A 27691-nucleotide genomic window follows, 5' to 3' on the forward strand; every position below is an offset into this window, starting at 1 on the left:
GCACCTCCAACCCAAAACTCCTGGGCTGGGGGACCCCTGGCACCACCGTCCTGTGGGCTGCCAGGGTCTGGGAAGGTGGCGCCCCCAGACTGGCCTCCTGGCCCCTTGGGAGGGGGTCGCGGCGGGAGCCCCTCCCCCAGGGCCGCCGCCCAGCCCGGCTGAGCTGGGACGAGGCTGAGCCCAGATTAGCTGTGGGCCGCGAGGCGCAGGCGCCGCGGGGCTGCCGCGGGGCTGGACGGGGCAGAGGCAGCGCCATGCCGCTGCAGGACGAGACCCTGCGGGAGGTGTGGGCCTCCGACAGGTCGGTACCCACGCCTGTCCCCACCCCGCGCGCCCGCCTCGCGACCCCGCATCCCGGGGAGGGCTGGGGCGGGCCGGGGCGGCTGGACAGCCTGGTCCCTGTGCTCCCCCGCAGCGGGCATGAGGAGGGCGGACCCAGCCCGGAGACCCAGCGGCGCCCCAAACCGGTAGGGCCCCGGCTGCGAGCGGGTCGGAGAGGTCCCGAAGCGGGCGGGAGGCTGAGACAGGCGGGCCTCCCTCAGTGCCCGCGCGCCTGCAGTTCAAGCGCGGAGGTGTTTTCGGGGGTGCAGGAAAGGATGTTTCTAGGCGTGGGGTCCGGCGTGGGGGGTGGCTTTGCAGCTCAGAAGTGAGCACGGTGCGGGAAGGGGTCCTCCTGCCTCAGCCCTCCGGATAATCCGCTGCTATTTCTAGTGGCTCAAGGGATTAGAGGGTGCCGGGCAGCACTTGGACCCCCCTTTACTCTTCCCCTCCCGACCCTCGTTCCCCGCCCCCCAGAAGCTGAGGAAGAAGACGGAGACACCCGGGTCCCCAGACCCCGCGGGACCCAAGCCCCGCAAACCTGGAGGTGGGCAGGGGGGCGGGGTGGGCGGGGGGCTGGGGTGCCGGGCCTGAGCGCTCTGAACCCCGAGTCTCGCGCAGCTCGGAGAGCACGGCCGCGAGGGGACCCCAATCCGGACCCGGACCCGGACCCAGACCCGGACCCGGACCCCGGACCCGCCGTCTACGCCAGGTTCCTCAGGGACCCCAAGGCCAAGAAGCGCGACCCCCGCGATACCTTCTTGGTGGCCCGGGCCCCAGACGCCGAGGACGGTGAGAGCGAGCAGGGTGGGGGGGACCCCGAAAGGGAGCGCAGACCACCTGGTTCCCAGGTCGCTGCCCTGGTTCTTTTTCCCGTTTTACAGATGGGGAAACTGAGGCCCAGAGAGACTGAGGGTTTTGCCTTAAGCTACAGTTAGGAGTCCGAAGTAGCACACGCGGCTCTGCTCTGGTCGGGAACAGAGAGGGTCTAGGACAAGGAGACCGCAGGGGCCGCTGGAAGCGGGGAGTAGGGGAGCCCGGGAGCCTCTGGGCTGCAAGGAACAAAGGGGCGTGGCCTAAGGGTTGTGGGCGTGGCCCTGAGAGGGTGGAGCCTTATATGGGAGGAGGCTGGTTGGTGAGCATAGTTAGGGGCGGGGCCTAAATAAAGGGCGTGACTGATAGTGTGGCGTGGTGGGGCCTAATGGGCGGGACCTTGGAGGGTGGGTCCTACGAACGGGGCGGGGCCTGAGGGGGAGGGGCCTGAGGGGGAGGGGCCTGAGGGTGGGGCCCCCTAAAGTCCCGCACTGTAGGAGGGTCCGAGACCTCGCGGTCTCCGGCTTTTTTGACCTTCCAAGAGGACGAGTTTCTGCCCCTGCGGACCCCTGGGCTCCCAGAGAAGGGTCCGCGACCCCCTACTAGAAGGAGGTTGTGCTTGCAGAGGAGGAGGAGGAAGGTGGCGACCAAGAGGAAGAGGAAGAAGATGAAGAAAAGAAACAGAAAAGTCCCAAGCCTGCCAGAAAGCCCCCGAAGGACAAGGCTTCCGGGGACAAGAGGGACAGGAGGACCAAGGCCCAGGCCCCTCGGGGTGGGTGCTGAGCCGGAGGAGCACGGCCTGCAGTGGGTGGCCCAGGGCTGGGGTCGCAGACACGAGGGCCTAGCACGTGACTCTTGACCCGACCTGCCCCGAGGGCGCTTCCTTGGGGCTCCCACCCCGCGGTCCTCACGGCTCACCCCCTACCCCACCGCCAGGCCAGCCCGGCCCCAGGTGCTCTGGGAGCCCACGGAAGGCCGAGGACTTTTGTGATTTTTGGATTTAACTCGATGTGAAATCCTGTTACAATTTTTATAAAGATGTCAAATGACTCAATAAAGGCTTCGGCTTTCCGGCAGGGGCCAGGAGTCAGCCTGTGTCCCCACACCTAGAACCTGGGGTCCTGGAAGGAGAGAGCAGGGGTGGCCAGGGAGGCTTCCTGGGGCAGGGTGGTCTGGCAGGATCTGGAGGCTCAGGGAGAAGGCCGGATGGGCGTGCTCACCCCCTCATTCATCTGCTAATTGCTTCCTAGGCTCCTTCCTTGGCTGGCACTCTTAGGGGCAGCATTCTAAAGACTAAACCCTGGGCCTTCACACTGAGTACATCCCGAATCCTTGTTTTTTTTTTTTTTTTTTTTTTTTTGAGGCAGAGTCTAAATTGCTAACTCACCCAGGCTGACCTTGAAATCCACACCCTCCTGCCTCAGCCTCCCAGAGCGCTGGGATTAAAGACATGTGGCATCGCTCCTGGCTTGTCCACTATTTTTTTGGATTCACAAGGAAGAAACACAAGGGAGAGGCAGGCTGGGAGCCCCGTCAGGCCTTTGGCCTCACTGAGGACCAGAGTTAAGGCCAGGGGGACAGAAATCCCTATTGGACCCCGTCAGCCCTTTCTTTGTCCCTGACTCCATTTCCAGGGGACCTGGGAAGCCCCAAGCCTCCCCAGAAGCCTCTTCGCACTAAGAAGGAAGCTGGAGACGGGGCGAGGGTGAAAAAGACCAAAAAGAAAGGTGAGGACACCCCAGAAGGACAGGGGCTGCAGCTGCGGTGGGGGATGTGAACCTTTTGTACCCACCCGTGCAGGGCCTGGGGAGGCTGACAAGAATCCAGCGGGGAGCCCAGCAGGAGAGAAGAGCCCAGCTGCCCTGTTCCTGGTCAGGGAGGGCAGCCCTGCTACGAAGGCTGTGAAGAAGAAAGGAGGTGACAGGGCCTCGAGTGCCCACCGTTGGGGGAGCCCTCGGGTGGGAGCTGAGAACCTTTGTAATGGGTGGCTTGCCGGGGAGGCTGAGGCAGAAGGGTCACTGTGCGTCTGAGGCCATTCCGGGCTACATAGTGAGCTCAAAACCATCCTGCACTACATAATGAGACTGTCTCAAAGAAGAAGGCAGGAGCCAGGGATACAGCTCAGTAGCACAAGCACCTGCCTGGCAAGGGCGAGGTCCTGTGTTTGATTCCCCCCGGTATGGGAAAAAAAAAAGGAATGTGGGGTCCTCCTGACAGCTGGGTGCCCCAGGCAGATGTCTTGGTCTTTCAGAGACTCTGACCACACGGGGTGACCCTCCCACATTGCAGGTTGGGTCCCAGCGAGTCTCAGCCAGACAGCTGAGAAGCCGAGGACCTCTTCCTCTCCATGCAGGCCCACCGAGCGGAACGGAGGAGAGAACAGAGGAGGAGCAGGAGGAGGGGGCGGCTGTGGCGGCCAAGAACAGCAATCAGAAGGGCAAAACAAAAGGAAAAGGCAAAAAGGTCCGAGGTCCAGACTAGGGGACTGGGGATTGGGGCTCGGGTTGGGGCTGGGGTCACTTTGTGCCAGAGTCTGGTTCCCTGTGCTATGATTCAAGGACAGAGGGTGCCAGGGGTCACCAGGCTAGGACCTGCCCAGCCTGGACCCTCTGTCCTCTGGTGCCACCACCCTGCATCCTGTCAGCTCTAATGGGAGACGTCCCCATGGACCCCCCACTAAGAGAGACACATGGCATAGGCAAGGGGTGCCGCTGTCCTCAGTTTTGGGGACACCAAGGGACAGAATCAGCTGGCTGTATTTCTGTACGGCTCTCTGAGGTTCACCCAGGTCCTCTCAGCCTCCCAGCTATTAGACAGAGCGTGACCCCCTGGCCACTCCAGCCGCCGGTTCCCATCCACACCCGGCCGTGCTGGATGAGCAGAGGAGGCTGCTGAGAATTTGGAACACTGCCCCTGCCCTAGGCAGGACTTGGGCACCAACACACATGAGCAGGCATCAGCAAGACAGGTGTCCATCAGTGAGGACCCTGTGAGCGCAGGCCCTGCCTTAGCTCTGCCGCCATCAGTCTGCACGGGAGCGATCAGGCCTTGGATGGACTCCCACCCACCAAGCCCACCGCCCTCAATGTGTAAACCCGGAGGCCGCTGGAGGGCCACCGGGCCCTCCTTGCAGTGGGTCCTTGAAACTCACCACTGTGGAAGTGTTTGCATAGGCTCTGGCTTGCTGCACGGCACATTCCAGGCATAGTCCCGTGTTGCCCAAGTTTCTTCTGGGGCGGGCTGCTGTGGAGACGGGATGGCCCTTGCCCCTAGGTAAGGCCTGTGGCTGCACCTCACCTCCCTCATGGTGCAATCAGCCCTCAGCAAAGCACTGCACTCCAGGGCTCCTCAGTGCGCCCCGAGAGCTTTTAACCCCCCAGTGCCCACACCAGGCTGCCCACCCCCCCCCCTCCTCCAGGGACAGAACCTAAAGATAAAGCCCAGGCCCGTGAGAATAGGAGGGGCCAATGCCAGGGCCTTATGGGATTCTCGTGCTTGCTGCTAATAAATCCTCCCAAAGCCCAGGGTCTGCAAACTGCACTCAGTTTCCTAGTGGGAACTCAGGAGCAGCCATTGGGATGGGTCCGGCCAGGTCCTCAGTGGGGCTGGTCACCTAAAGTTGCCTGGAAATGTGCCACCCCCTTTCACTGCTGTCCGGACTGCCGGCAGGAGCCTCTGTGGCTCCTGAGGACCCTTGGTCGTGGTGGCTGCCAACTTCTCTCGGAAGCCAGCAGAGAGGCTGAGCGGGAGCCACAGAAGCTTGGATGGCCCACTCTGGGAAATTAAGGCAGCTCCCGCCATCTGACGGCCTAGTGTGCACCCCTGTGTGGAGTGCAGCAGTGCATCCAACAGCCCCAGCTCACCCCAAAACCATGAGCTTCCTGGGGGGGGAGTTTTCCTAAGGGCCTGAGGCAGACGGGACCAGGCAGGACTCAAACCCCAGCCCAATGCTTGCTGCCTATACAAACCCCAGAAGTCACTTAAGACTCTGACTTGTTATCTGTACAGTGGAACAGCTGTCCCCGAGGGTTTGTGTGAGGGCTAAGAGCTAATATTTAGAAAGCACTCAGAACACACTGGTGGAGTTTATATGAATATTTTTATTTTTTGAGACAAGGTCTCACCATGTAGTTCAGGTTGGCCTTGAACTCATCATAAAGCCCAGGATGACCTTGAATTGATGGGTCCCTCCTGCCTCAGCCTTCCCTGAGATCACGGACATGTGCCACCAATTCTCAGCACACAGGAGCCTTTTTAAGTATGTAAATTAAATCAGGACCCGGAACCGGGGATTTTGCTCAGAGGCACAAGTGCCTGCCTGGCAAGCACAAGGTCATGAGTTTGATCCCCAGTACCAAAAAACAAAACAAAAATCTTCCCGGAGACGCTTCTGTGGGCCCTAAGTGTGCCTGGGCACTCACCCCACTGGGAGATGTGCCCCCTCAAACTGTGTCACAAGGCTGGTGTGTTGATGTGTTGTGGGAAAGTAAAGACACAAACATGCAACAAACCTGATGGACCAGCCGGGGTGGCGCTGGGATTTGAACCCAGAGCCTGAGCTCTTGGTCACAAGGAAAACAAACATAACGAATCAGCAACACCCCAGATCCCCAGGGTAGGGCCTGCTGGGGTCAGAGGTGGCCCGCCCTGCGGGACCAGGGCCACTCAGCTGCTCTACCAGTCTCACAGAAAGTGGTGAGTGCAGGGGCTGGAAATAGAGCTTAGCAACGTGAATGCCTGCCTGGCAAGCACAAGGTCCTGAGTTCAATTCCTGGCACCAAAAAAGGAAAAAGAATGCCCCGGTGGCCCAAGCTGTGTGCAACCTGGGCCCCCGCCGAGGTGGAGGGCGGGCCTGGGCTGACGCCCCTGTACCCCCAGAAGGAGGAGAGACCCACGTCCCCGCCCGTGGAGGTGGACGACCCCCGCGAGTTTGTGCTGCGCCCCGCACCGCAGGGCCGGACGGTGCGCTGCCGCCTCACGCGGGACAAGAAGGGCATGGACCGGGGCATGTACCCCTCCTATTTCCTGCACCTGGACACCGAGCGCAAGGTGGGCAGGGCGCCGGCGGGGCCCTCCCCTGGCCCGGTGGGGGGACCTCCCTGACGCCCCTTCGGCCCCTCTCCAGGTCTTTCTGCTGGCCGGCCGCAAGCGCAAACGCAGCAAGACGGCCAATTACCTCATCTCCAGCGACCCCACCAACCTGTCCCGCGGCGGGGACGACTTCATCGGAAAGCTGAGGTGGGGCGGGCCGTCCTCCACATCTTCCGGTGGGGGACGGCGCTTTCCGGGGATCCCACACACGTCCAGTCTCACCCAGGCCACCGGGTGGTTGGCGGCGGGGCCTGCTCTTATTTTTGAGACAGGTTCTCACTTTGTAACCTAGGCTGCCCTTGAACTCACAGCGATCCTCCTGCCTCAGCCTTCTCCCACGGGCTGGTTAACAGGAACTTACCAGCACGCCCAACACTGATTTAATTAACAACACTCACACAGGGCCAATGGCTGCACCGATGTGTCTATAAACCTAAGCCACTTCCAAACATTAATCCATTTAATCCCTTTTACCAACCTAATGTGCAAATTTTGCATATGGAAAGTTGAGGTCCAGCGAGTTTGAGGAACTTGCCTAAGGTCACACAGCTAGGGAGAGACAGAACTGAGATCTGAATGCGACCCAGTGTCCTTGTAGCCTAAACTTTCAGAGAAGATTCTCAGGTGCTGCTTGTAGTAGCGCACGCCTGTAATCCCAGCACTCAGGAGGCTGAGTCAGGAGGATCCCAACACTCAGAGGCTGAGGCCAGAGGATCACTTCAAGTTGGAGGCCAGCCTGAACTATACAGTGAGACCCTGCCTCAAAAAAATAAAATAAAATATATAAAATTGCAAAGACCTTTCCAGAGGGGAAGGCAGGACGGGGGACAGGAAGGCCGCAGGCCTATGCAAGGGTGCCCTAGCCCTGCCCGCCCCGCAGGTCCAACCTCCTGGGGAACCGCTTCACCGTCTTTGATGCCGGCCAGAACCCGCAGCGCGGGGCGGGCGGCGACGTGAGCAGCCTGCGCCAGGAGCTGGCCGCCGTGATCTATGTGAGGACCCAGGCCCCGCCGCCCAGCCCCCCTCCCCGCTCCGCTGCCCGCGGCCTCACCGCGTCTCCCCCCAGGAAACCAACGTGCTGGGCTTCCGAGGGCCCCGGCGCATGACGGTCATCATCCCGGGCATGAACTCCGACAATGAGAGGGTCCCCATCCGGCCGCGAAATGTGAGCCCTACCCCCACCTCGTCCAGGGGATCAGAGGGTGGGGACTCAGTTTACCCAGGGCCGAGCCCCCTAAGCAGATCCCTTCTGGCAGCTGGAAGGACGGATTCAGGGGCTCCCTGCAAGCCGGCAGCAGGGGGCTTACAGTTGGCAAGGGGTCAGCTTGCCCACCCACCGCGGACACGAGCCCCAGACAGGACCCAGCACGTGGGGGAGGCACCCGGGCCCAAAAGTTCCCCCCATGCAGCCTGAGAGGACCAGACAGCAGCTGTGAGAAATCAGCGAGTCTGCGCAGGCGGGCGCGGAAGAAGGGGCGTTATGGGAAAGGGACAGGAAGGGGACAAGTGTGCGTTTCAGTATGAAAGCTGCGGGGGCCTGCAGGGATCTGGGGGCAGCACCGGGGAGGGAGCCAGTGCAAAGGCCCTGAGGCCGGGAGTGCCTGCTGGACGCAGCCCGCGTGGCTGGGAGGAGGCATGAGGTCAGAGGTGAGGGCGAGGGTCAGACAGAGTCCGTACAACTGGTTTTTGCGCTACAGAAATGGAAAGCCAAAGCAGGGTTCTGCATGGAGAAGCCACTTCCTTTTTCAAGCAAAGGTTGCTTTGTGGGGGACCAGAGACAGGGGTGGGACACGGAGTGAGCGCGATGCTGTCCCAGGCATTGGACATGGGTGAGCTCAGGACTTCGGGGACGAATGATGGGCACGTCCCGTAGGCACAGGAGACTGATGTCACTTTACTCATTTACGATGAAAAGTAATACCGCCGTCAGCTGATGGCACACGCGTCCCTGCTGGAAAGTCACGCCCGCATCAGAGGCCCCAGCAGCCACCGGGCTGCCGCCCCGGGAGGCTCTCGATAGGGGGCTGCTCTGCTCGGCCTGCGGGTCCCACAGCGCCCCTCTCTCTGCCTGGAGGAAACACATCCGATTTGGTTCACCGTCCCTTTTTTTTTTTTTTGGTCTTTTGAGACAGGGTCTTGCTGCATAGCCCAGGCTGGCCTTGAACTTGTAGCGATCCCCCTGCCTCAGCTTCCAGAGTGCTGGGATGACAGGCATGTGCCACCATGCCTGGCCTGTACTGTCATTTCTTTGATACAAGCTCTTGGCCAGGCACTGCAATCCAAACTCGACATAGGTGCTGTTTACCAAGTACGCAGTCCCCGGCAGGCACAGCTCTAAATAACATCTCATGTGCTATTAATTGAGCACCATGGGAGGGAAACTGAGGCACTGTTCCTGCACATGGTGGAGGGCTCGGGGAGCAGGCACCATGGGAGGTTGGGGCTGTGCTGTCTGCATCAGACTTGGGGTCAGGAAGGCTTCCTGGAGGAGGGGACCTTGAGTGACAGACTCCAAGTCACAGACACAAACACATGAGAGGAAGAAAGCACACGAGCACATTTTCACCACACTGCCCGCTCCTTACGCCTCTCCGGCCGCCTTCCCCCAGTCTGTCCCCCTCCCCTGAGCTCTCCTTCCATCCCTGGCAGGCTCTGGAAGGTCTGGGTCATCCCTGTCATTGGAGGTGGCTGGTGGCTGAGCCTAAGACCCCTCAAGCACATCAGCACGAGGAATGACTGAGCCAGGTGCCCTGGTTCTCAGGGGTCGCACTGCCCGGGCCACACAGGGCTCCCCTTCCTGGTCAGCACCACGCTCAAGGTCCCAGCCCCTTCTAACCATCTCCCCCCTCCCCGGGGACCCCAGGCCAGTGACGGGCTGCTAGTGCGCTGGCAGAACAAGACCCTGGAGAGCCTCATCGAGCTGCACAACAAGCCGCCCATCTGGAATGAGGACAGTGGCTCCTATACACTCAACTTTCAGGGCCGCGTCACCCAGGCCTCGGTCAAGAACTTCCAGATCGTTCACGCCGATGACCGTGAGTTTCTGAGAACCCCGGCCCCAGATATGCCAAGCAGGTGTCTCCAAGGTGCTGGCGTCCACTGGGCCCAGAGGCAGAGCTGAGGCATTCTGGGTAAAAGCTGTTGCAGGCAGGGTTTCACTGCTAGAGCTAGAAAACCAGAGCGCAAGGAAGTCCCTTCGTGGTCAAAGAGGCTGCCGAGGCCCAGGAAGGCACCCTTTGTACAGTCTCCCAGCTCCTTCAGAAATTGATGCTGCTCCTCAAAACTTATTTCCCCCGTTGGTCTCCATACTTTCTGTGTGCCAGGCACCATTTGGGGGGGAATTTACAGATAATGACTCCTTAAATCCTTCCAGTAACCCTATGACCATGGTGCTGTCCTTATCTGTAGTTGGCAGATGAGAAAATGGGTGGCAGGAGAGGTGCAGAAACTTGCTCAGGGTCACACAGCCACTAAGAGACAGCTCCGGGGTCAGACCCTCCAGAGTCTGGCTCCAGTGCCCACGCTTCTCACCGCTTCAGAGCGGGGAACATTAGCCAAGCATTTCTGAGTCCATTTCTTCTCTTAAGTGAGGCCAAAAGCCTACCCTGGAGGAAGACAAGATGTACCTGGAACGCAATTAAGTGAAAAGGTCCCAGTTCCAAGCCCTGGGGAGAGGCTCCCAGTAGGATGAGAAAGTTTGGGGTGGAAAGGTATCTCCCAGAGGACTGTGGCTGTGTGGGGTAGGGCCGCACAGATCAACACCCCCCCCCCCAATGTTCCAGGGATGTGCCCCAGTGTCACCTGTCCCCTGGGCTTGGGACCGCTAGCTCTCCGGATCACATTTCTGGTGGAGCCACCAGGCTAGAGTTGGGGGGTATTTTTAGCAACTTCCCGTCCCTATGGATGCAGGGGGAGGTGTGGGGATTGGGGCAGGAGATCGGGATCAGAATGGGAAGGGGCTTCTGGGGCCACCAGCTAAGGAAGGGTACCAGGGCATTCGTGAACGGACTGAGTCTGGGGTCCACCGTGGAGCCCTGTGAGGCAGCAAACAATGGGCCAGAAGGGAACCGGGCGGGCATTTCGAAGCGAGGGTTCCAGGGTTGGGGAGTTCGATAGGGTCCTGCACGACCTCAGTAAGTGCCTGCTGGAGCAGGCTCCGGGCAGTGGCCGATAAGGCAGTCCCCTGCCCTTGGGGCTCACAGCGACAGGCAGTGAAGTACGGGTGGGGCCGGCCTGGCCCACAGGAACAGGGACTTCCCCCGTGGTGCGGACATTGGCTGCCTGGACGGTGGTCCAAGGAGGCCTCGGGCCGCCCCCACTCATCTTGTGTCCGCAGCCGACTACATAGTGCTGCAGTTCGGCCGCGTGGCGGAGGACGCCTTCACCCTCGACTACCGGTACCCGCTGTGCGCCCTGCAGGCCTTCGCCATCGCCCTCTCCAGTTTCGACGGGAAGCTGGCCTGCGAGTGACCCGCGGCGCCCGGCGCCCCCAGAGTCGGCCAGCACGAGGGGAAGGACTGAGAAGAGGCGGCGGGGCCCCTGCATTGCCGCGGGCCCACCCCTCCCTGCCGCTTGGTGACCTCCTTGCGCTGGGCAGCCTGGCACAGGCCGAGGCGGGAGGAGCTCCGACGCCGGGCGCGATGGAGACGGACAGCATCTGGAGCTGGAGCCGCACATCTGGCCGTGGAGCCCGCCCGCGCGGCCTCGCCCCCTCCTCCCCGCGCCCCAGTCACTTCCTGTCCGGGAGCGGTAGTCAGTGTTGCTTTAACCCCCTGTGGGACCGCGCGGGGACTCGGAGGAGGCGGGGTAGGTGGCGGGAACGCGCGCAGGTACCCACACCCCAATAAAGCCGCGTCCGGGCAGCGCAGCGGTGGTTCCGGTGAGGCGCGCAAAGCAGGGGACCGAAGGGTCCCCGGGGCAGAGCCGCGGTCCCGGGGCCGGAGCGGGGGTCCCCAAGCAGGGGGACGACGAGGGGAATTCCCAAGGAGGGGGGCCTCGGAGCGCGCTGAGACCTCCGGCCGCGCCCCCTTCCCCCGTCGCGGGTGGGTCCTACCGAAACTCGGCGTGCGCGGGGTCGCGACACCCCCCGCGGGGCCCTCAGGAGCCAGGCCGAGGGAGGGCCCGGAGGTCCAGGAAGAGGCAGAAAGGGAGAAATTCGAGAAACGAGCCGCTCGGGGAGAACCAGACAAACCGGGTTCGGGCAGGGCGCGCGCAGCCACCAGAGCGGGGCCGGCGTGGGGCCCCGGCGCGGGGGGCGGGCACGGGGCGGGGCGGGGGGCTCCGCCTCGGCGGCTCGGGACCAGGCTCGGGGTGGGGAGCCCCGAGGCCCGTGCGCCCAGGCCCCGCCGAGCGCCTCGTGACGCGGCACCCACGGGCCCCGGCACCGACGACAGTCCCGCCTCCCCAGGACGGGAGCTCCGCCCTCGCCCCGCCCCGGGCCGGAGCCCCAACTTCCAGCGAGGGACAGGCGAGGGGACAGAGCCGGTGCTCAGCACAGCTTGCAAGCGCCGAGGCGCGGGAGACCCGGGCGCCCCCCCCCAGGTCCCCGGGTACTGCGGGTGGCAGCGCGCGCGCCCGCGGGGGTGGCCGCCAGCCCCGCCCCCGGCCAGGCCCCGCCCCCGCAAGGCCCCGCCCCGCCCCGCCAGGCCCCGGCCCCCACCCCCAGCCGCGGCTCTCAACACAAACTTTCCGTCCCGCTCGCTCCCTCCTCCGCGCCCGCGCTCCGGCTACGGCTCCGCCCGGCTCATTCCGCGCATTCCCGCCGGCCCCCTCCCCACGACCTCCCTTCCCGGCCCCCTCCGGCTCCTTCGGCCCCCGCGGAGCGGCCTGGCCGGAGCGCCCCCCCGAGCTCGGACCAGGTAAGCCGGGCAACCGCCGGGAGGAGGCCTCGCCGCGGAGAGGCGGTAGTTGGTTGGCTCGGGATCGCGGGGACACTCGAGGGGGGCTGGGTCCTCGAGCCGTTGTCCAGCCCCGAGCCGGAGCCCCGGATCTGGGTGCCGGGAAGTTTAGCGAAGGGGGAGAAACCTCTCCGGGAAGCCCCGCCCACCCCTCGGCGCCGGGACCAGTCGGGCCGGCGGCCGGGAGCCGTGACCGGGTCCCCAGCGCGCCGCCGTGCAGCCCGGGCCCTGCCGCGGAGACTCGCATCCGGGGCGCCCGGTCCCCAGCCCTGCCGCCCTTTGGACTCCGGAGCCCGCGGGCCGGCTCAGCGCAGGCCTTGGCCCTGCCTCCCGCGCACGGCTGCTCCTTTGCGGCCCGGGCCGCGGGCTGCCAGTGGACGGCGTCGGGGCGCGGAGCTGCCACCCGTCGTGCGCCCGGATCCCCTGCAGCCCTGCGCCGCGTCGGGAAGGATCCGAGTCCCAGCCCAAGCCCTGTGCGCCGGGCTCCCAAGGCACTGAATTTGGGGCCGCTTCTTTTGTACTCTGAGGGTCTGAGGGTGCCTGGCTCTACACCCCTTCCCACCGCGGTCGCCGTGTTGTCTCTGATGCCCTTTATTCCTCCTTGGGAAGGGAGGGCTGGGCGCTGGCCTGAGTCTGTTTTCCAGCCCAACCAGGCCTTAAGGCGGTGTCATTGAGACCCCTCTCTGTCACCTTTCCTGGGAGAGGCCCTGTCCAGGCCCGAGACGCCTCAGGCAAGGGGGAATGAGGCCTTGGGGGAGACTTGCCTCCCTCCCTATCTTTACTCCTCCAGGTAGGGGCAGAACCAGGTCAGGCCTGGACTTGCAGCCCACAGAGGATGCGGGTGAGGCTGGACACAGCTCAGAGGGGCCGGTGGCCGTGGGGGCCCTGTGTATCGCCTCTCTTGGGGCCTAGTTCTGTATGTGTTGTCCCACCACGGTGCTGAGGGCTTAGCCAACTCCTTGGCCAGGATGCTGGGCACAGCCTGGGGGGCCAGGAGGGAAAACAGAACTCCCAATGGGCTGCTGGGCCGGAGAGGACTGCAGCTCCCTCCAGCAGCCCCTTCCAAGGAGTCTCCCATGGGGACTCACTCTGTGTGGGCTTTTGGGCTCCTGCTGGCATGTGGATCTGGGTGACCAGCTGCATCTATGTGGTGGGGACTTGAGGACCCCTGAGTGCCACTCAGAGAGGGGGCCCCTAGCCAGTGGGAGGCTTAGGCTCTTGGGCATCCCCCACCCCCAAGGAGGGCACCATAACTGATGCTTATGAGTGCAACGCGGCCTGAGAAATGGCTGAGCAGAATGGTCAGTGACTGGAGAGAGCTTTGAGTGTGTGCTGTCTGCGCACATGTGTGTGTGTGTGTGTGTGTGTGTGTGTGTGTCTATGTGTGAGCCAGGCACCTACCCGCACTCTTGGTTTTGCACATCTTAGTGCTTGCTGCAAGTTGGGGGAAAACACTAATCCAGGGGCGGAGGGCTGTGCAGTGGAGGATGAGGAATCAGGCTCTGATCCCCAGTGGACTGCCCTCCCCAACTGTGTGGAATTGAGGGGCCTCGATTTCTTGCAAATTAACAGCCTCTCAGGTGCAGGTGTCTTTCCCCAAGCCTTCCTGGGACCTGGGTCTGTGGTCTTCTTGTCCAAAACCTGAACCTACAGGGCTCAGGCATTGGGGACCTGGAAAGAGGGAAAGACAAATTGGGGGGGGGGGGAGGGACAGGGGAACATGCCTTTGAAAAGAGGTAGTGGTGGTGCCCAGCAGGGCTGGATGGAATAGGATGGGACTGGCCAAGGCCATTTGGTGGCCACCCATTTACCCCATTCCTAGAATGCCCTGAGTGCCCACGGAGCACAGCATGGAACCTGCTGGCACTACACACTTCTTGCTCGGGTCTGTCCAGGTGCAGGGAGGTGATGCCAGGTGGCAGGGGGCAGGGAGCCCTTGCCTTGGGAGGTCGTATTCCCACACCAGGTGGCCTTGAGGATCCAGGTTTCCATAGACCGCTGGGCAGCCCTAGGGCCAAGGCAGCAGCCTCTCTGATTAGAGCTGGAGGTCAGTGGGTCACATCTGGCCCTGTCTCCAAGGTCTTTCCCTCCCCGTGTGCCAGCAGAGAGGGTGTTGGTGGAGGGGAGAGGACACTGCCTGTGCCCTTGAGGGACCTGCACATTCTGGGAGTTTCACCACCACCATCCCCCACCCCCCCAGGTCCCCAAAGCCTCACTCTTGGGGTTTCCTAGAGTGCCGATTGTTTCCTGTGCTCCCTGCCAGGCCCAGAGAACAGGAAGTGGAGGGAAGCCGGCAGGCAGCCGTGTGTGACCATGGGTGATGACACCGGGTGTGTGTGAGAAGCTGGAGCCGGACAGTGCGTGCGGGGACAGTGTGGGGCAGGGGCACCTGATATGGGTGACCGCAGACGAGGCTGGACACAGGCTTGAGGTGCCAACTGTGACTGCCTGGTGTGTAGATTCAGAAGAGGACCCTCGGGAGTCTTCCACATGCAGTCTTCTGGGCGTATTGTGACAATTTGGTGACATGCCTGGTGACATTCTGTGCGTGAGCATCGTGCTGGCCGTATCTGTGAAGCCAGCTCCTGCCGGAGCCCCCGTGCACCTGCTGATGCCACTGTTTGGGGTGAAGGGCACTGCAAGTGTATGACGCTGTGTGGCACACGGTGCATGGCGTGACCACTCCTGGTGTGTGTTGTGAAACAGTTTGTGAGGTGGCCTCAGGTCTGACTTGTGTATGACATCAGGTACGAGTAAAACCACAGGGCCCGTGGCGGGGCGTGGCAGGGAAGCGAGTGTAAATGCTGTGTGGCACCGACACTGAGCCCAAAGAGGCCGCCCTGAGTGTGCGGCTGTGTGCACGCGTGCAAGAAGCTGCAGATGTGACCAAGACTGCTCTGTGGGTGATCTCAGTATCCACATGTGTGGGTGACATCCTGGGGATCATGCAGGATGGGGTGTGGGACACTGCGAGATAAGTGTCAGGGCTGGGACCCAGCATGGGGCATCTGTGTGGACCCCGATCACGAGAAAGCTGGTGTTAAAAACTCAGCATGTGTCCCCCGCCTTGTACGGAAGACCATGTTAAGTAGCAAGTTTTAGATTATGTATATTTTCCATAATACAGTTAAGAACACCAAAAAAAAAAACACATCCCAGGGAGGAAGCCACGTGTGATGGTGGCACACTCCTGGGACCCCAAGCATTCAGAAAGCTGAGTCAGGGGGATCCGAAGTGTGAGGCCAGCCTGAGTTACACTTCATGTAGGGAGTTCAAGGCTTGCTGGCTGTAGAGAAGACCCTGTGTCCAAACAAACAAAGGGATGAATAAATAAAATGTTTTTTAAAAAAAAGCCAGGGAAGAGAGAGGTGCAGGTAACTGAACGTGCAGGACCGTGGCTGTGACCTCGTGGGAGTCAGGACTGGGCACAGGAGGAGCGCGGAGGAAACCTGTTTGTAGAGGACACTGTGACCCTTGTGACAGCCCCCTGGGGGTGACCCAGGGAACCTGTGGGGGCCAGAAACTGAGCCCATCAACATGTTAACCTTGTTCACTAAGAACTGAGGGCCCCCAGCCATTCCCTCATTGGACGGACACAGGGGATTCTCTCCCCGGGAGTGGACTCGAGGCGCTGACCACAGGACAGTACTGGAGAGAGGCCCTGACCCCTCCTATGCTGTTCCGGGAGGGGCTGCCTGGGGTGAGGCTTTGGGTGGGGGGAGTCCTCCCCCATTGCCCCCAGAGAAAGCACTCACCCCAGTGGTAGGCGGAGGAGGGGCAGAGTGTGATGCCCAAATTGGAAGCACATTAAGGAGGACAGGAGAGGGAGGCGCCCCCCCACACACTAGTGGGCTCTGCAAATTGCTTCCTCCTGTAGAAATCTCCATCCTCCTCTGAGAAGATCCTCCCTTCCCAGCCTGGCAGGGTGTGGCCACTTGGCAGGGTCCCCCAGGGTCCTTGGGCTGGAGGTGGGGGAGACAGACACTGTCCCCACCCCCTCGCAGGGCCCAGACTGGGCCGACAGGGGTGGGAGCCTCTGGCAGCTGGAGAACAGCTGGCCGTGGTGGGGCGGGGTGAGGAAGGCTAAGGGGGCTGGGAAGCCGCAGGCCCCTCTTTCTCCACCCTTCACCCCAGGCTCAGTGCACTAGGGGCAGGGCTGGGGATTCCCAGGAACTAGTCTGCCTGTCTCCCCGCCACCTCGAGTGGTCCCTGCACCGGTGGGTGGCAGCTGCCTGCTGGACCCAGTGGGGCCCCAGTTCAGCTTTGGCTCCGGATGGGGCAGGGGAGGTGTCCACTTGACAATGCACCCTTTGCCATCTGTGCCCTCCACCAGGGCAGTGGCCCAGGGGGAGCCCACACTTCAGCCTGATGACCTGCAGACCCTTCAAAGAAGAGGAGCCAGGAGACCTGAGGGTCTGGAGTCCCCCGGCCTCTGCAGCAGCCCAACTCCGGCCTCCATCCCTGGAGCCGTCCAGCCAGTTCTTCCAGCAGAGCTGGCCACAGGGTGGGGAGTGGGCAGCAAGCACCCCTTATCTCCCTGGGGCTCAGCGGTCGCTGGCGGTGGTGGCGGTGGCGCCTGCTCTCCCAGCCTACTTAGTCCCCCTGCCCCATCCTTGCCACCACTCTGGAGCACTTCTGACCCAGGGCTGAGGGCTGAGGAAAGGACTCAGGTGTGGCAGGTCCCAGACGGATGGGCCAGGTGTGTGGCTCTGCCTCCTCGGGTCTCTCTGTCCCTGTCCCTGGGTCTCCTCCTCCTGGTCCTGCTACTCTGCTGCCTGTCTTTGTTGTCCCCTGTACCCCACTGCGGTCTCTGCCTCCTAGGTCCCTGCCTTTTTGCATCTGGAACGTGTCTGCCTGCCCACCGTCCTCCTGAGCCTCCAGCTCCCGGGCTGTGTCCTCCTCGCAGCTCCTCTGCGAGCTTTGTCTGTGCCTTGTGCTCCCCGCTCAGCTCCTCTGTCCTGCCTGGGACTCCTCCTGTCTGGCCGGCTCCATTCCCTGTCCCGCTGCCCTTCCCCTCCTGTTCCTCTTGGCCTCTGTCCCTTGGCCCCTCAGGGTGGCTCAGCACAGGGAGGTGGATGCCCTCCAAGCCCCCCCCCCCCCCCGACCCAGTCAACCACCGCAGCCTCTGTTGTTACCCCGCCTGGCCCAGAGGTTGGGGGGTGGCAGGTCAACTTGCGTGCTGTCCCCACCCAGGTGGTCACTCTGGGAGACCAGCAGTACCTCCGCCCCTCCTGACTGCTGCTGTCAGATGAGGCCCCATGGTCAGGGGCAGCTGCCATCACCACGTGGGAGCCAGGCTTGGGGACAAATGCAGGGCTGAGGGGCAGGGCTGTTTTGGGGGTACCATCAGTGGGCTCTCCTGTGGGCACCTATGTGCCCAAGGGGATTCCTGGAAAGCCTGTCGTGTGGGTTGCGGGAGCCAGCGCCAAGGCAGGGTCTCCACTGGCCGATGGGACGCGTCCTCGGGGAGGGGGCTCCCCTCCCCCGCCGCCGCCCCTCCCCCTCCCCAGCTGCCCTCCGCCGGCCGCCCCGCCCCCGTCTGTCCCGGCTCCGCTCGGCTCTGTTCGCCATATTTGGCCACAGGGCTCCGGCGGGGGGCGGGGCGGGGCTGACATCACCCGGCAGGGGGGCCGGGCTGCCGGGGGCACAGTGTTTGGAGGTTGGGGCTCCTGGGGGACCCCGGCCCGGCCCTGATGCTCAGGGGGCGGCCGGGAGAGAGGCGGGCAGGGCGGGTTGAGGGTGGTTCCCTGACAGCCCGCTGCAGGCGCTGCGCTGATGCCTCGGCGAGGCTGTGCCAAGCGCTGGCCTGGGGAGCGGGCTCTGCGCCCCGGCCCTGGCAGGCAGGCGGGCAGGGGAGGAAACCGTGCGGACCTTGACTGTCAGCAGGCCAGCGCAGGGTCCCGGGCTGAGCCCTGCGGAGCCTCCTTCCTTAGCCCGCTTCGGCCTCCTGGGTTTACAGACTGAAGCCAGAGACCCGGGTTCAGGACCAGTCCTAGAGCTACTTGCTATGTGTTCTCTGGCAGGTTTAATGTCTTCTGTTTCTTCATGCCCTCATCTGTGAGGTAGAACTAACAATAGCATTCGTGGGTTTAGTGGGAAATTTTTTCTTTTCTTTCTTTTTGTTTTTTGTTTTTTGTTTCCTTTGAGACAGACTTTTGCTCTGTACTTTAGGCTGGCCTTGAATTTGTTTTGTAGCCAAGGCTAGCTTCAGACTCCGGGCAATCCTCCTGCCTCAGCCTCTGCAGTGCTGGTATTTCAGGTGTGTGAGTGATCCCACCCGGCCATGGCGGGTTAGATGAATATGTGTAAAATCCTAGAACCTTCCTGGCATTTATTTGGAGTTATTAGTAACAGCCTTGTACCTGACCTCTGGGACTTTGATGCCCTCCCCACCCTGCTCCATTGCTGGCTCTCCCTTAGAGGTCTCCCAGATAAACTGGAGGCTCCTGAGGAGAAGCCTCCCCCACCATTCAGAAGACCTGGGCTCAGGCTCCTCTCCCTAGCTCCTCACCAGTCCCGCTGTCCACCTAGGCCTTGCATTTCCTGCTGCGGGGGTGAGGGTGGGGGCTAGTGTGGGGGTGTCCCTGGGTGTGGTCTAAACTGCTGGGGCAGAGCCTGGCTCTGTGCAGCGTGGGCCATGCCAGGGAGCTGTGGGTAGTTTACCTATGGGTGCTGTGAGGCTGCAGAGATGCGGGACCAGAAATGGGTGCCAGCCACTGCCCGGGGGATTGAGCACAGCGATTGCTGGGTTATTTCTAGGGGAGGGGAAGCCGTCCTGGGCAGGGCTGCATGGGTACCAGGATGTGGAGGAAGGGTCTGGTCTTGTGCTCCTTTCTCCGCTCGTCCTGGAAGTGCCATGTGACCCATGAGCCTCAGTTTCCCTCATCTGAATGGTGGGCATCTTTGTCTGGGTGCCTTCTCTGCCTTCCTGCGGTGAGGGCCAAATGAGCCGGGTGCTTTCCGACGTATGCTGTGTAGACGCGTGGCCTTGCATCCTCACTGGTGTTCTCTCTCTCTCTTTTTTTTTTTTTTTTTGTCTTTTTCCTTTTTATTGGTACCGGGGATTGAACTCACGACCGCCTGCTTGCAAGGCAGGTGCTTATGCTGCTGAGCTAAATCCCCAGCCCCTCACTGCTGTTCTTGATCCCTGTGGCTTCTGTGCTTCCCATGTCATGCGCCAGGCACTGTGGGGCTTCACTCTCACAACCCTAGCAGGCTCCGAACTCATGTTACCAGCACAGGGGCTCAGAGAGGTTCAGTGGCTCATCCAGGCTCACACAGCTCTGGTTTTCTGTATCCCACCCTGGGGTCACCTTGGCAGTGGGGAATGAGGACCAGAGAGGCAGAGGTGGAGGGCCAAGGATGTAGCTCAGTGGTACAGAGCCTGTCTGGCAAGCACAAGGTCTTGAGTTCGATTCCCGATACAAAAAAAAAACAAAAAACCATTATTCAGTGGTGGGTGGTGGGGGACCCTGGGCTGACTTCTTGCATCTATCTGTCCACAGGCTCAGGCTGCCCTGTGGGCTCAGGCCCAGAGCCCAGAGCAACCAGCACAATAGCGTCCAACAGCTGGAGCACCAGCGGCAGCCCCGGGGAGGCCCGGGAGGATGGGCCCGAGGGCCTGGACAAGGGGCTGGACAATGACGCGGAGGGCGTGTGGAGCCCGGACATCGAGCAGAGCTTCCAGGAGGCCCTGGCCATCTACCCGCCCTGTGGCCGCCGCAAGATCATCCTGTCGGACGAGGGCAAGATGTACGGTGCGTGAGGCGGACGTCCTTCCTCCTCTGCTCTGGCCCAACCAGTTGGGTGACGTCCTGGCCTCCGGCCAGCACGGGCGAGTCCAGGCGTGCGAGGCCGGGTCGGGGCCACCTCACAAACAAGCTGGGCGGCCCGCACCTCTCACCCTGCCTGCCCCAGCCTGGGCCTGGAGGTTTCGGGGTGACTCAGTGGGCCCAGGAAACTGGGTCAGCGCTGTGCGCTGCAGGCCAGGCCTGAAGGGTCTCTGCCCCCAGGACTGTGGGAAGGATTCCCAGTAAGGCCTGAGGTGTGGTCCCCCCAGCATGTTCTCCTGCAGGGCAGGGCTGGGAAGTCACTTTGGGCCTGCCTGCAGTCAGCAGAACATTGCAGGGACATGGGGACTTATCCTCCTGTCCCCCAGGCTCCTCCCTAGCTCCCATTTCCCTGACACTGTGCCAGGGTGCCCACCCCCAGAAGGGACAGTCCTCTCTTGTCCAGTGTGGAAAAGGCGCTCCCGAGCTGCATGTGGGCATAACTGACCTCTGGACTTGGCACATGCCAGCCCCAGCCCTGGCCCTCCATGACAGCCTGTGGCCAGGCCCTGATAGGGACTGCCGTGCCCATGTGTCATCTGTCCTCAGCACCCGGCCCCCTCCTCCACAGGGCAGGGACCACTGTCCCCCTGGTGCCTCCCACATGGCTGGGGCAGCCCCACTGGGTATTTTTAGACAGGGCGGTGAGGGGGCAGGAAGGGAGGGACAGTGGGCCCCAGCTCTGTCACCAGAGAGGCATCTGGAGAATGTGGCTCTTCTCAGGAGGCTGAGGGGTTGGGGGGACTTGAAGGTGCAGACATACACCCATACACCTAGCTATGTGTCCCTAAACCTCCAGTGGGCCTGGTCCCCCAGATGGGCCATGGTGGTGGGTAGGAGCCACTCGTACTATGTGGCAGCCAGGGCCACAGGATGGCAGGCACAAGGACACACTCAGTAACCGACTGCAGGGTAGGAGACAATTGGAGGCCATGTGCCTCTGTCTCCCTCCTTTGGGTCCATCCTTCCATCTGTCCATCCATTTGTCCATCCGTCCTCCTTCACCACTGAAGGGAAAGGACTCACCCAGAGTACTTACAGACCTACATGTGGACACACGCTAGACGTCCCTGTTCCTTCTGGGTGGCTTAGGAAGAGAGCACTGCAGGGGACAGGGTGCCCATCCTCCAGCCACCCTGTCTTCCCCTCTGCAGCACCCCCAAGGCGCTACGGGCAGTGGGGGACAGCACAGGGAGCCGGGTTGCACCAGGCGGGGCTGGGTCTTGGGCCTCTGCTGTTCCTAATGCTCCCACCTGCTTTAGGTCGGAATGAGCTCATCGCCCGCTACATCAAACTGAGGACCGGGAAGACTCGGACGAGGAAACAGGTAGGGAGCCAGTCTGTGCGCATCGTGCTGCCCCTCCTCTCCAGCAGCCTTTGCGGCCGAGACTCGCAGGCCCACCAGGTGGCTGCAGTCCTACCCTGAGCCACTACTCCCAGGAAGGGAGACCAAGAGTGCAGCAGGGCCAAGTGGCTGAGATGAGGTGTGTGCAGGGTCCTGCCAAGCAGCCAAGAAATAGCCCAGACTGGGCATGGTGCCACACTCCTGTAAGCCCAGCACTCTGGAGGCTGAGGCACGAGGGTTACAAATTCAATCTCCGCTTGGGCAGCTTATTGACTTAGTGAGACCTCGTCTCAAAATAAAAAAGGGCTGTGATGTAGCCCTGGGTTCAATCTAAGTCCAAAAATAATACCTCTAGTGCTTCCATGTTGACAAACAGCTAAATATTGACAGAAAGCTGCCTGTGACTTTTAGCTGTCCCAGAGCTAGCCAGTTGGAGATGGTGCCCCGTCCAAGGGTCTAAAAAAAGTCCTGGGAGGATAGCTTGATGGTGACGTAGATGAGGCCCAGGTTCAAATCCCAGCTCCAACATCTGGCAGTGTGACCTTAGATAAATTGGGTAACCTCTCTGTTTCAGTTTCATCATCTGTAAGTCAGAGATAATATTTGAACCTACTATTTAAAATTGCTGGAAAGGTCAAATAAACTGGGCGTGGTGGTGCACGCCTATAATTCCAGCACCCTGGAGGTGAGGCAGAAGGAGGGCCAAGAGTTTGAAGCCAGCCTGGGCTGCATAGTGAGATGTTATCTCAAAAAACAAACAAACAAACAAACAAAAACAAACAAATGAGTCTATAAAGCCATATATGGAGAGTCAAGTAGAACCTGGCTCCCAGGCATCAGTCATCAGTAGATGTGCTTGTCATGAGTCCCTGCCTGTCTCCTAAGCAAGTGGCTTCTGGGCTCCCAGCATAATTTACATCATAACTGTCAGGCTGTGATGAAAAAAAAACTGAAAACCATCTTTGGGGATAAACCCAGCTTGCACAGGAAGCCCACAGCTATGGCTGATCACCAGGCTGCTGCTTCTGGTCTGGGCTCAAGGTCAAAGGTCAGCCGTGCCTGATTGGCTTGGGATGCAGGGAGAAGGCTGCTGGGAAAGAAGGCTGCTGCGTTCTCCTAGGCGCGCATGCGTCAGAGGCGCGCCCGCAGTGCAGTATTGGAGGAAGCAGCTGGGGGGCGGGGCGTAGAAAGATGGGGCATCCTTAGTGTGGAAGCCCAGTAGAAAAGGGTGTCTCCTTGGAGGATACCAGTGATAAGTGTCACCCCTGTGTCACCCCTTCTTGGACTCGCCGTTCCTCTGTGCCAGGGTGCAGGTTCCAGCAGAACCAGGGCTGGATTTGAGCTCTCACTGTGCCTCCCGGGCCAGGCGCCCTTGGGAAGTGAGTTAACTACACACGCAGCTGTACGTGGTGGCTTCGGAAGCCACCGTGGGCTCTTAATCCATCCACGGCCAAGGAGAGGGCAGAAATGACAGTGCCAAAGGGGCTGCGCCAGGAGCCCCAGAGCTGTCCCGTTTCCGTTGGTCCCCCAGAGATGGGGCTGGAGTGCCCGCTCACTGTGTGTTTTCCTCTCCGGTGGGGCGCGGGGCGGCCCCTAGGTGTCCAGCCACATACAGGTTCTAGCTCGGAAGAAGGTGCGCGAGTACCAGGTTGGCATCAAGGTACGTTGGGCGCCTGCCGGGGCCTCGGGCTCCTCCCCGGCGCCCCCACTGCGCTCCGCACGGCTCGGGCCTCTGCCTCAGCTCCTCTCTAGCCAGCCCTCTGCACCTCTTCTGGCTGGGCCTGTCCTCTCGTCCTGTTCTTTCTGTTTCTCTCTCTCTCTCTCCAGGTGTCTAGCCACTTGCAGGTTCTAGCCAGGCGGAAATCTCGGGAGATTCAGTCCAAGCTGAAGGTAGGGGCGCCCTGCGCCCGGCCTGGTCTCAGGTACAGATGCCAGCAGGGAGCACCAGGTTCCCGGAGCCACCGTGGGGAGACAGGACCGTCCGGGGCACTGCACCTCCTTCTCTCCACTTTCCTTTGCCTCCTTCCAGCTGCTTGCCGCTTGCTGCTTGCATGGGGACTCAAGGACAGGAGGAGGCAGGGGATGTCACCGGCCAGGGCTGTGGAGGTGGCCACCCTGGTCCCGGGCCGTCCGCTCTGTGGTTGAGGACCCGAGCTGGAATCCCACAGTGCCCATGTGCCACCCCCACACAGCTGCCCTGGGCCAGGGCACCCCACTGGCAGGCATGCCTGGGCAGGGTCCCAAGTGTTGAAGTGGGTGGGCAAGGGCGGTCCCCGACTGCGGAGCCCCCATCTCTTCTAATCTGTCCTCCTCTTCCTCCACAGGCTATGAACCTGGTAAGTAGCATGGCAGTGTCCTTCTGGGATGGGTGGCACCAGAAGGTTCTCACACAGGCAGAGTGGCTCAGCATGGACCTGGGTTCCATCTCCGGTGCCCACACAGAGACACACACACACACACAAATACACATACACAATTTGCAAGCAGCGTTTGTTTTGTTTTATTTGTTTGTTTGTCTTTCTCCTTTTTATCGGTACTGGGGATCAAACTCACGACTGCCTGCTTGCAAGGCAGGCACTTATGCCGCTGAGCTAAATCCCCAGCCCTGTTTTGGGTTTTTTGGAGACAGTGGTTCAGGCTGGCCTCAGACTCACAGCCATCCTCCTGCCTCAGCCTCCTGGTTGGAATTACAGGTGTGCACCCCACACTCAGCTGAAAGCAGCATTTGTGAAAAATGAGATACAGTCATTTCCCCAGCATTCCTGTGGATCCACACCTGGGCTTCTTTGTATAAAGTGATACATTTGCATGGATCCCATACACACGTCCTCTGGATGCTTTAAATCCTGTCATCTTACTTACAATGCCCAACACAGTGTCCGCAGTTGGGACTTCTGGGTGTGTTTTGATCTGGAGTCTCACTGTGTTGCCCAGGCTGATCCCAGACTGCTGGGCTCAAGCAGCCCTCCTGCCTCAGCCTCCCCAGTACTTGGGACTAGATGTGTGACTCAAGGCTTCTGGTTTGGGAGGTGCATTCTGCACTGCAGCCCGTATCAAAAATGCAATGACAGGCTAGGCATCTACATACAGGGGAAATGCACGGGTGGGTACAGTTGGCCTTTGTCTAGATCCAGCCAAACTCAGAACAAAAATATTTGAAAAATATTGTATCTGAATTGAACACTGATTGATCATTTTTCCTGTCATCCCCTACGTGAGCTCATATAAAAATGATGTGTATCAGGCATGGTGACACACACATCTAGTCCCAGGTACTGGGGAGGCTGAGGCAGGAGGGCTGCTTGAGACCATCAGTTGGGAACCAGCCTGGGCAACACTTTACACAAGGGACACGCACACCTGGCGCGCTGGTGGCCAGGGATCCTGGGAGCAGTCCCCTAGATGCCAGGACAGCTATAAGGGTCAGTGAAGCTAGTTGCTTTTACTGTGGGTCCTGCTGGGGCGAGGACAGAGGCTGGACCTGGGGACAGAGGCTCCAAGCCCCCCTGCAAAGCTGGGTCCCCAAGTCCTTGGGGCTCTCACCTGGCCCTCTCGTCCCCAGGACCAGGTCTCCAAGGACAAAGCCCTCCAGAGCATGGCGTCCATGTCCTCGGCACAGATCGTGTCCGCCAGCGTCCTGCAAAACAAGTTCAGCCCGCCCTCACCGCTGCCGCAGGCCGTCTTCTCCGCCGCATCCTCCAGGGTAGGGCCCGGCCAGCGAGGGCAGTAGGGCGGGCAGGGTGCAGTAGGGGTCCTGAGCGCCTGGTTTTGTCCCTCTGCAGTTCTGGAGCAGTACCCCCCTCCTGGGACAGCAGCCTGGACCCTCTCAGGAGTGAGTACTGGGTTCCCCATCCTCCTGTGATCCCTCCACCCACAGCAGGCCAGTCCCTGGTCACTCACATCCCCGGCCACCCTGCCCTCAGTGTCTCGTGTCTCAGGGCCAATCGGAAATGTGGGGGTGCTGTGCACTGCAGCCAGGCCCCCTCGGAGTCAGAACATGTGAGGTGCATGGGGGTTGCAGGTGACTCCTGTGGGCCTGGGCCCCTAACACCTGTACTGTGCTCACCCGCAGCATCAAGCCCTTCGCACAGCCAGCCTACCCTGTCCAGCCACCCCTGCCACCGACACTCAACAGTAGGTGTCCCCCGTGCTAGGGGATGGGGGTGGCCAGGGGTGAGGGCTCAGCGTGGCTTGAGCTGTGGTACTTGTGTGGATGGAAAACTCCCTTGGAGACAGATACCAGCATCCTAGCGGGTCTCCGCTCTCTCTGGGTGGTAGGATCCCGGGTAATTGTTATTTCCCCTTTTCTGTGTTTGCTGAATGCACATTTGAACATTCATGCTGTTGTGTATACCTGGTTCTCCGTCTTGGTTGTGCAGGTTGTACACTGCACAGATAGACCCCTTTAGGCAAGTCAGAATCCAAAGCATACCCCTGCTCCAAGGTGGCCCCCTTGTCAAGGCAGCTCCAAGGCCGAGGGCAGGCTGGGCCACTTTGTGTGGGACCATCTTTCCCTCCCAGGTTATGAGCCCCTGGCCCCGCTCCCCCCAGCCGCCACTGCCACCTCCTCCTCCGTGCCAGCGTGGCAGGACCGCACCATCGCCTCCTCACGCCTGCGGCTCCTCGAGTACTCAGCCTTCATGGAGGTGCAGCGAGACCCCGACACGGTAACATGCTGGGTCGCGGGCCAGTACTCGGGGCCCTAGGCAGCCGTGCCCCTCGGCCCTGACCCGCCTGGCCTCCCCACAGTACAGCAAACACCTGTTCGTGCACATCGGCCAGACCAACCCCGCCTTCTCCGATCCGCCGCTGGAGGCTGTGGACGTGCGGCAGATCTACGACAAGTTCCCGGAGAAGAAGGGGGGGCTGAAGGAGCTCTATGAGAAGGGGCCCCCCAACGCCTTCTTCCTCGTCAAGTTCTGGGTGAGCCCTCGCCCCTCGCAGTGCCCTACATGGGCGCCCCCTGCCGCCCAGGCCAGCACCGACACCCCCTGCCCCCCCAGGCTGACCTCAACAGCACCGTGCAGGAGGGGCCCGGGGCCTTCTACGGGGTCAGCTCCCAGTACAGCTCTGCGGACAGCATGACCATTAGCGTCTCCACCAAGGTGTGCTCCTTCGGCAAGCAGGTGGTGGAGAAGGTGGAGGTGAGTGGGGGCGCGGGCAGGGGGCAGGCGGGGTGGGCATGCGGGCACGGCCAGCCGGTGACCCCCGCTCGCTCCGGCCGCCGCAGACGGAGTACGCGCGGCTGGAGAACGGCCGCTTCGTGTACCGCATCCACCGCTCACCCATGTGCGAGTACATGATCAACTTCATCCACAAGCTGAAGCACCTGCCCGAGAAGTACATGATGAACAGCGTGCTGGAGAACTTCACCATCCTGCAGGTGCGCACACTCGGGGGCGGGGGCGGGGGCGGGGGCGGGGGTACCGGCCAGGGCTGACCCTCCCTGCCCCATCAGGTGGTCACGAACCGGGACTCCCAGGAGACCCTGCTGGTCATCGCGTTCGTCTTCGAAGTCTCCACCAGCGAGCATGGCGCCCAGCACCACGTCTACAAGCTTGTTAAAGACTAGGGTGCCAGCCATGCACCCCGAGGACACAGGACAGACCTGCCCCGCACTTGCCTGGCCCACCAGGGGCCTGGGCTGAGGATGCGCTGCCCCTACCCGCCGCTGTTCTGCGCTTTAGCTGTGGGAGCAGAGGGGCCCAGTGGCAGGCGCTGCCCGGCCAGCATCTGGCCCCGCGCAGCAACCTCCGAGGTGGGGGTGTAAGACCCGCTGAGGCGCCAGCACTGATCCCCGGCCATGGGTAGTGTGGTGGCAGGGAGGCGGCGAGGAGGCCGAGGCAGGCAGCTTGCCGAGGACCAGAAGGGCTGAGCCCGGCCCCTTGCACAGCCAGTGAGGGTTGAGTTGAGCCGAGGCAGGGCCACCCAGGGCCCAGGTTACACTACCTCCAGGGCAGGAGTGGCCTTGCAGCTGTACCGGACGCCCACCGAGGCCTGGCTGAGTGCCCTCCAGAGCCGGCCCCACACGGAAAGGGCCCAGAGCCCCTGCTGCACCTTCCCGGCTCCAGGCCCTGGGGCCTGGGCCAGCCTGTCCCCAGCGCCTCTGGGGACCTTATGAAGTATTGCGCCCCTTCCGCCACCTGCCCGCTTCCTGCACTGGCTGCCTTTGGCTGGGGCCACTGCCACACCCCACCTAGGTTTTTTAACATGTTACATACTTTTTGTGTTACTTTCTAAGTCCACTGTGATGGGTCATACTGTAAATGGGGCTTGGGGCAGGGACCAAGACCTGCTCCGTGCACAAGACAGAGATTAAAATTATTTGTGGGTTAAGTGTGAGACCTGAGTGCAAAGCTCCCCTGTCCGCAGGCAGGGCCAAAGACTGCCACCAGGTG

General features: G+C 61.6%; 1 protein-coding gene across 3 annotated transcripts; it reads left to right on the top strand.

The window, feature by feature from the left end:
* Positions 1-205: 205 nt before the first annotated feature.
* Positions 206-27635, top strand: LOC100731215 (tubby-related protein 1). Of its 3 annotated transcripts, XM_013156841.3 has the most exons (27): positions 206-301; positions 416-467; positions 796-865; positions 940-1110; positions 1757-1903; positions 2766-2858; positions 2932-3048; positions 3485-3594; positions 6010-6180; positions 6257-6369; positions 7103-7214; positions 7289-7387; positions 9086-9257; positions 10642-11028; positions 19625-19876; positions 21211-21275; positions 22891-22953; positions 23121-23183; positions 23618-23629; positions 24856-24996; positions 25076-25125; positions 25366-25427; positions 25815-25960; positions 26043-26216; positions 26297-26437; positions 26524-26676; positions 26752-27635. In XM_013156841.3, the coding sequence occupies exons 1-27, from the start codon at positions 255-257 to the stop codon at positions 26863-26865; spliced, it is 3297 nt and encodes a 1098-aa protein (XP_013012295.2). In that variant the 5' UTR covers positions 206-254; the 3' UTR covers positions 26866-27635. The 3 variants fall into 3 exon arrangements, with proteins under 3 accessions (XP_013012295.2, XP_013012296.2, XP_063095072.1); XM_013156842.3 differs by lacking the exon at positions 23121-23183; XM_063239002.1 differs by lacking the exons at positions 19625-19876; positions 21211-21275; positions 22891-22953; ... (8 more) ...; positions 26524-26676; positions 26752-27635 and having other exon boundaries at positions 10559-10838.
* Positions 27636-27691: the final 56 nt, after the last annotated feature.

The sequence above is a fragment of the Cavia porcellus genome, unplaced genomic scaffold (assembly GCF_034190915.1).
Source record: "Cavia porcellus strain 051 isolate PalLab524CR breed Dunkin Hartley unplaced genomic scaffold, mCavPor4.1 scaffold_28, whole genome shotgun sequence".
Taxonomy (NCBI): Eukaryota; Metazoa; Chordata; class Mammalia; order Rodentia; family Caviidae; genus Cavia; species Cavia porcellus.

Excerpts from the sequence above, each read along its gene's own strand:
- LOC100731215 (XM_013156841.3), top strand. The coding sequence starts at position 255 with ATGCCGCTGCAGGACGAGACCCTGCGGGAGGTGTGGGCCTCCGACAG. Across the intron at positions 6,181-6,256 it reads ACCTGGACACCGAGCGCAAG|GTCTTTCTGCTGGCCGGCCG; the intron begins GTGGGCAGGGCG and ends GCCCCTCTCCAG. Across the intron at positions 11,029-19,624 it reads GGGGACTCGGAGGAGGCGGG|GCTCAGGCTGCCCTGTGGGC; the intron begins GTAGGTGGCGGG and ends ATCTGTCCACAG.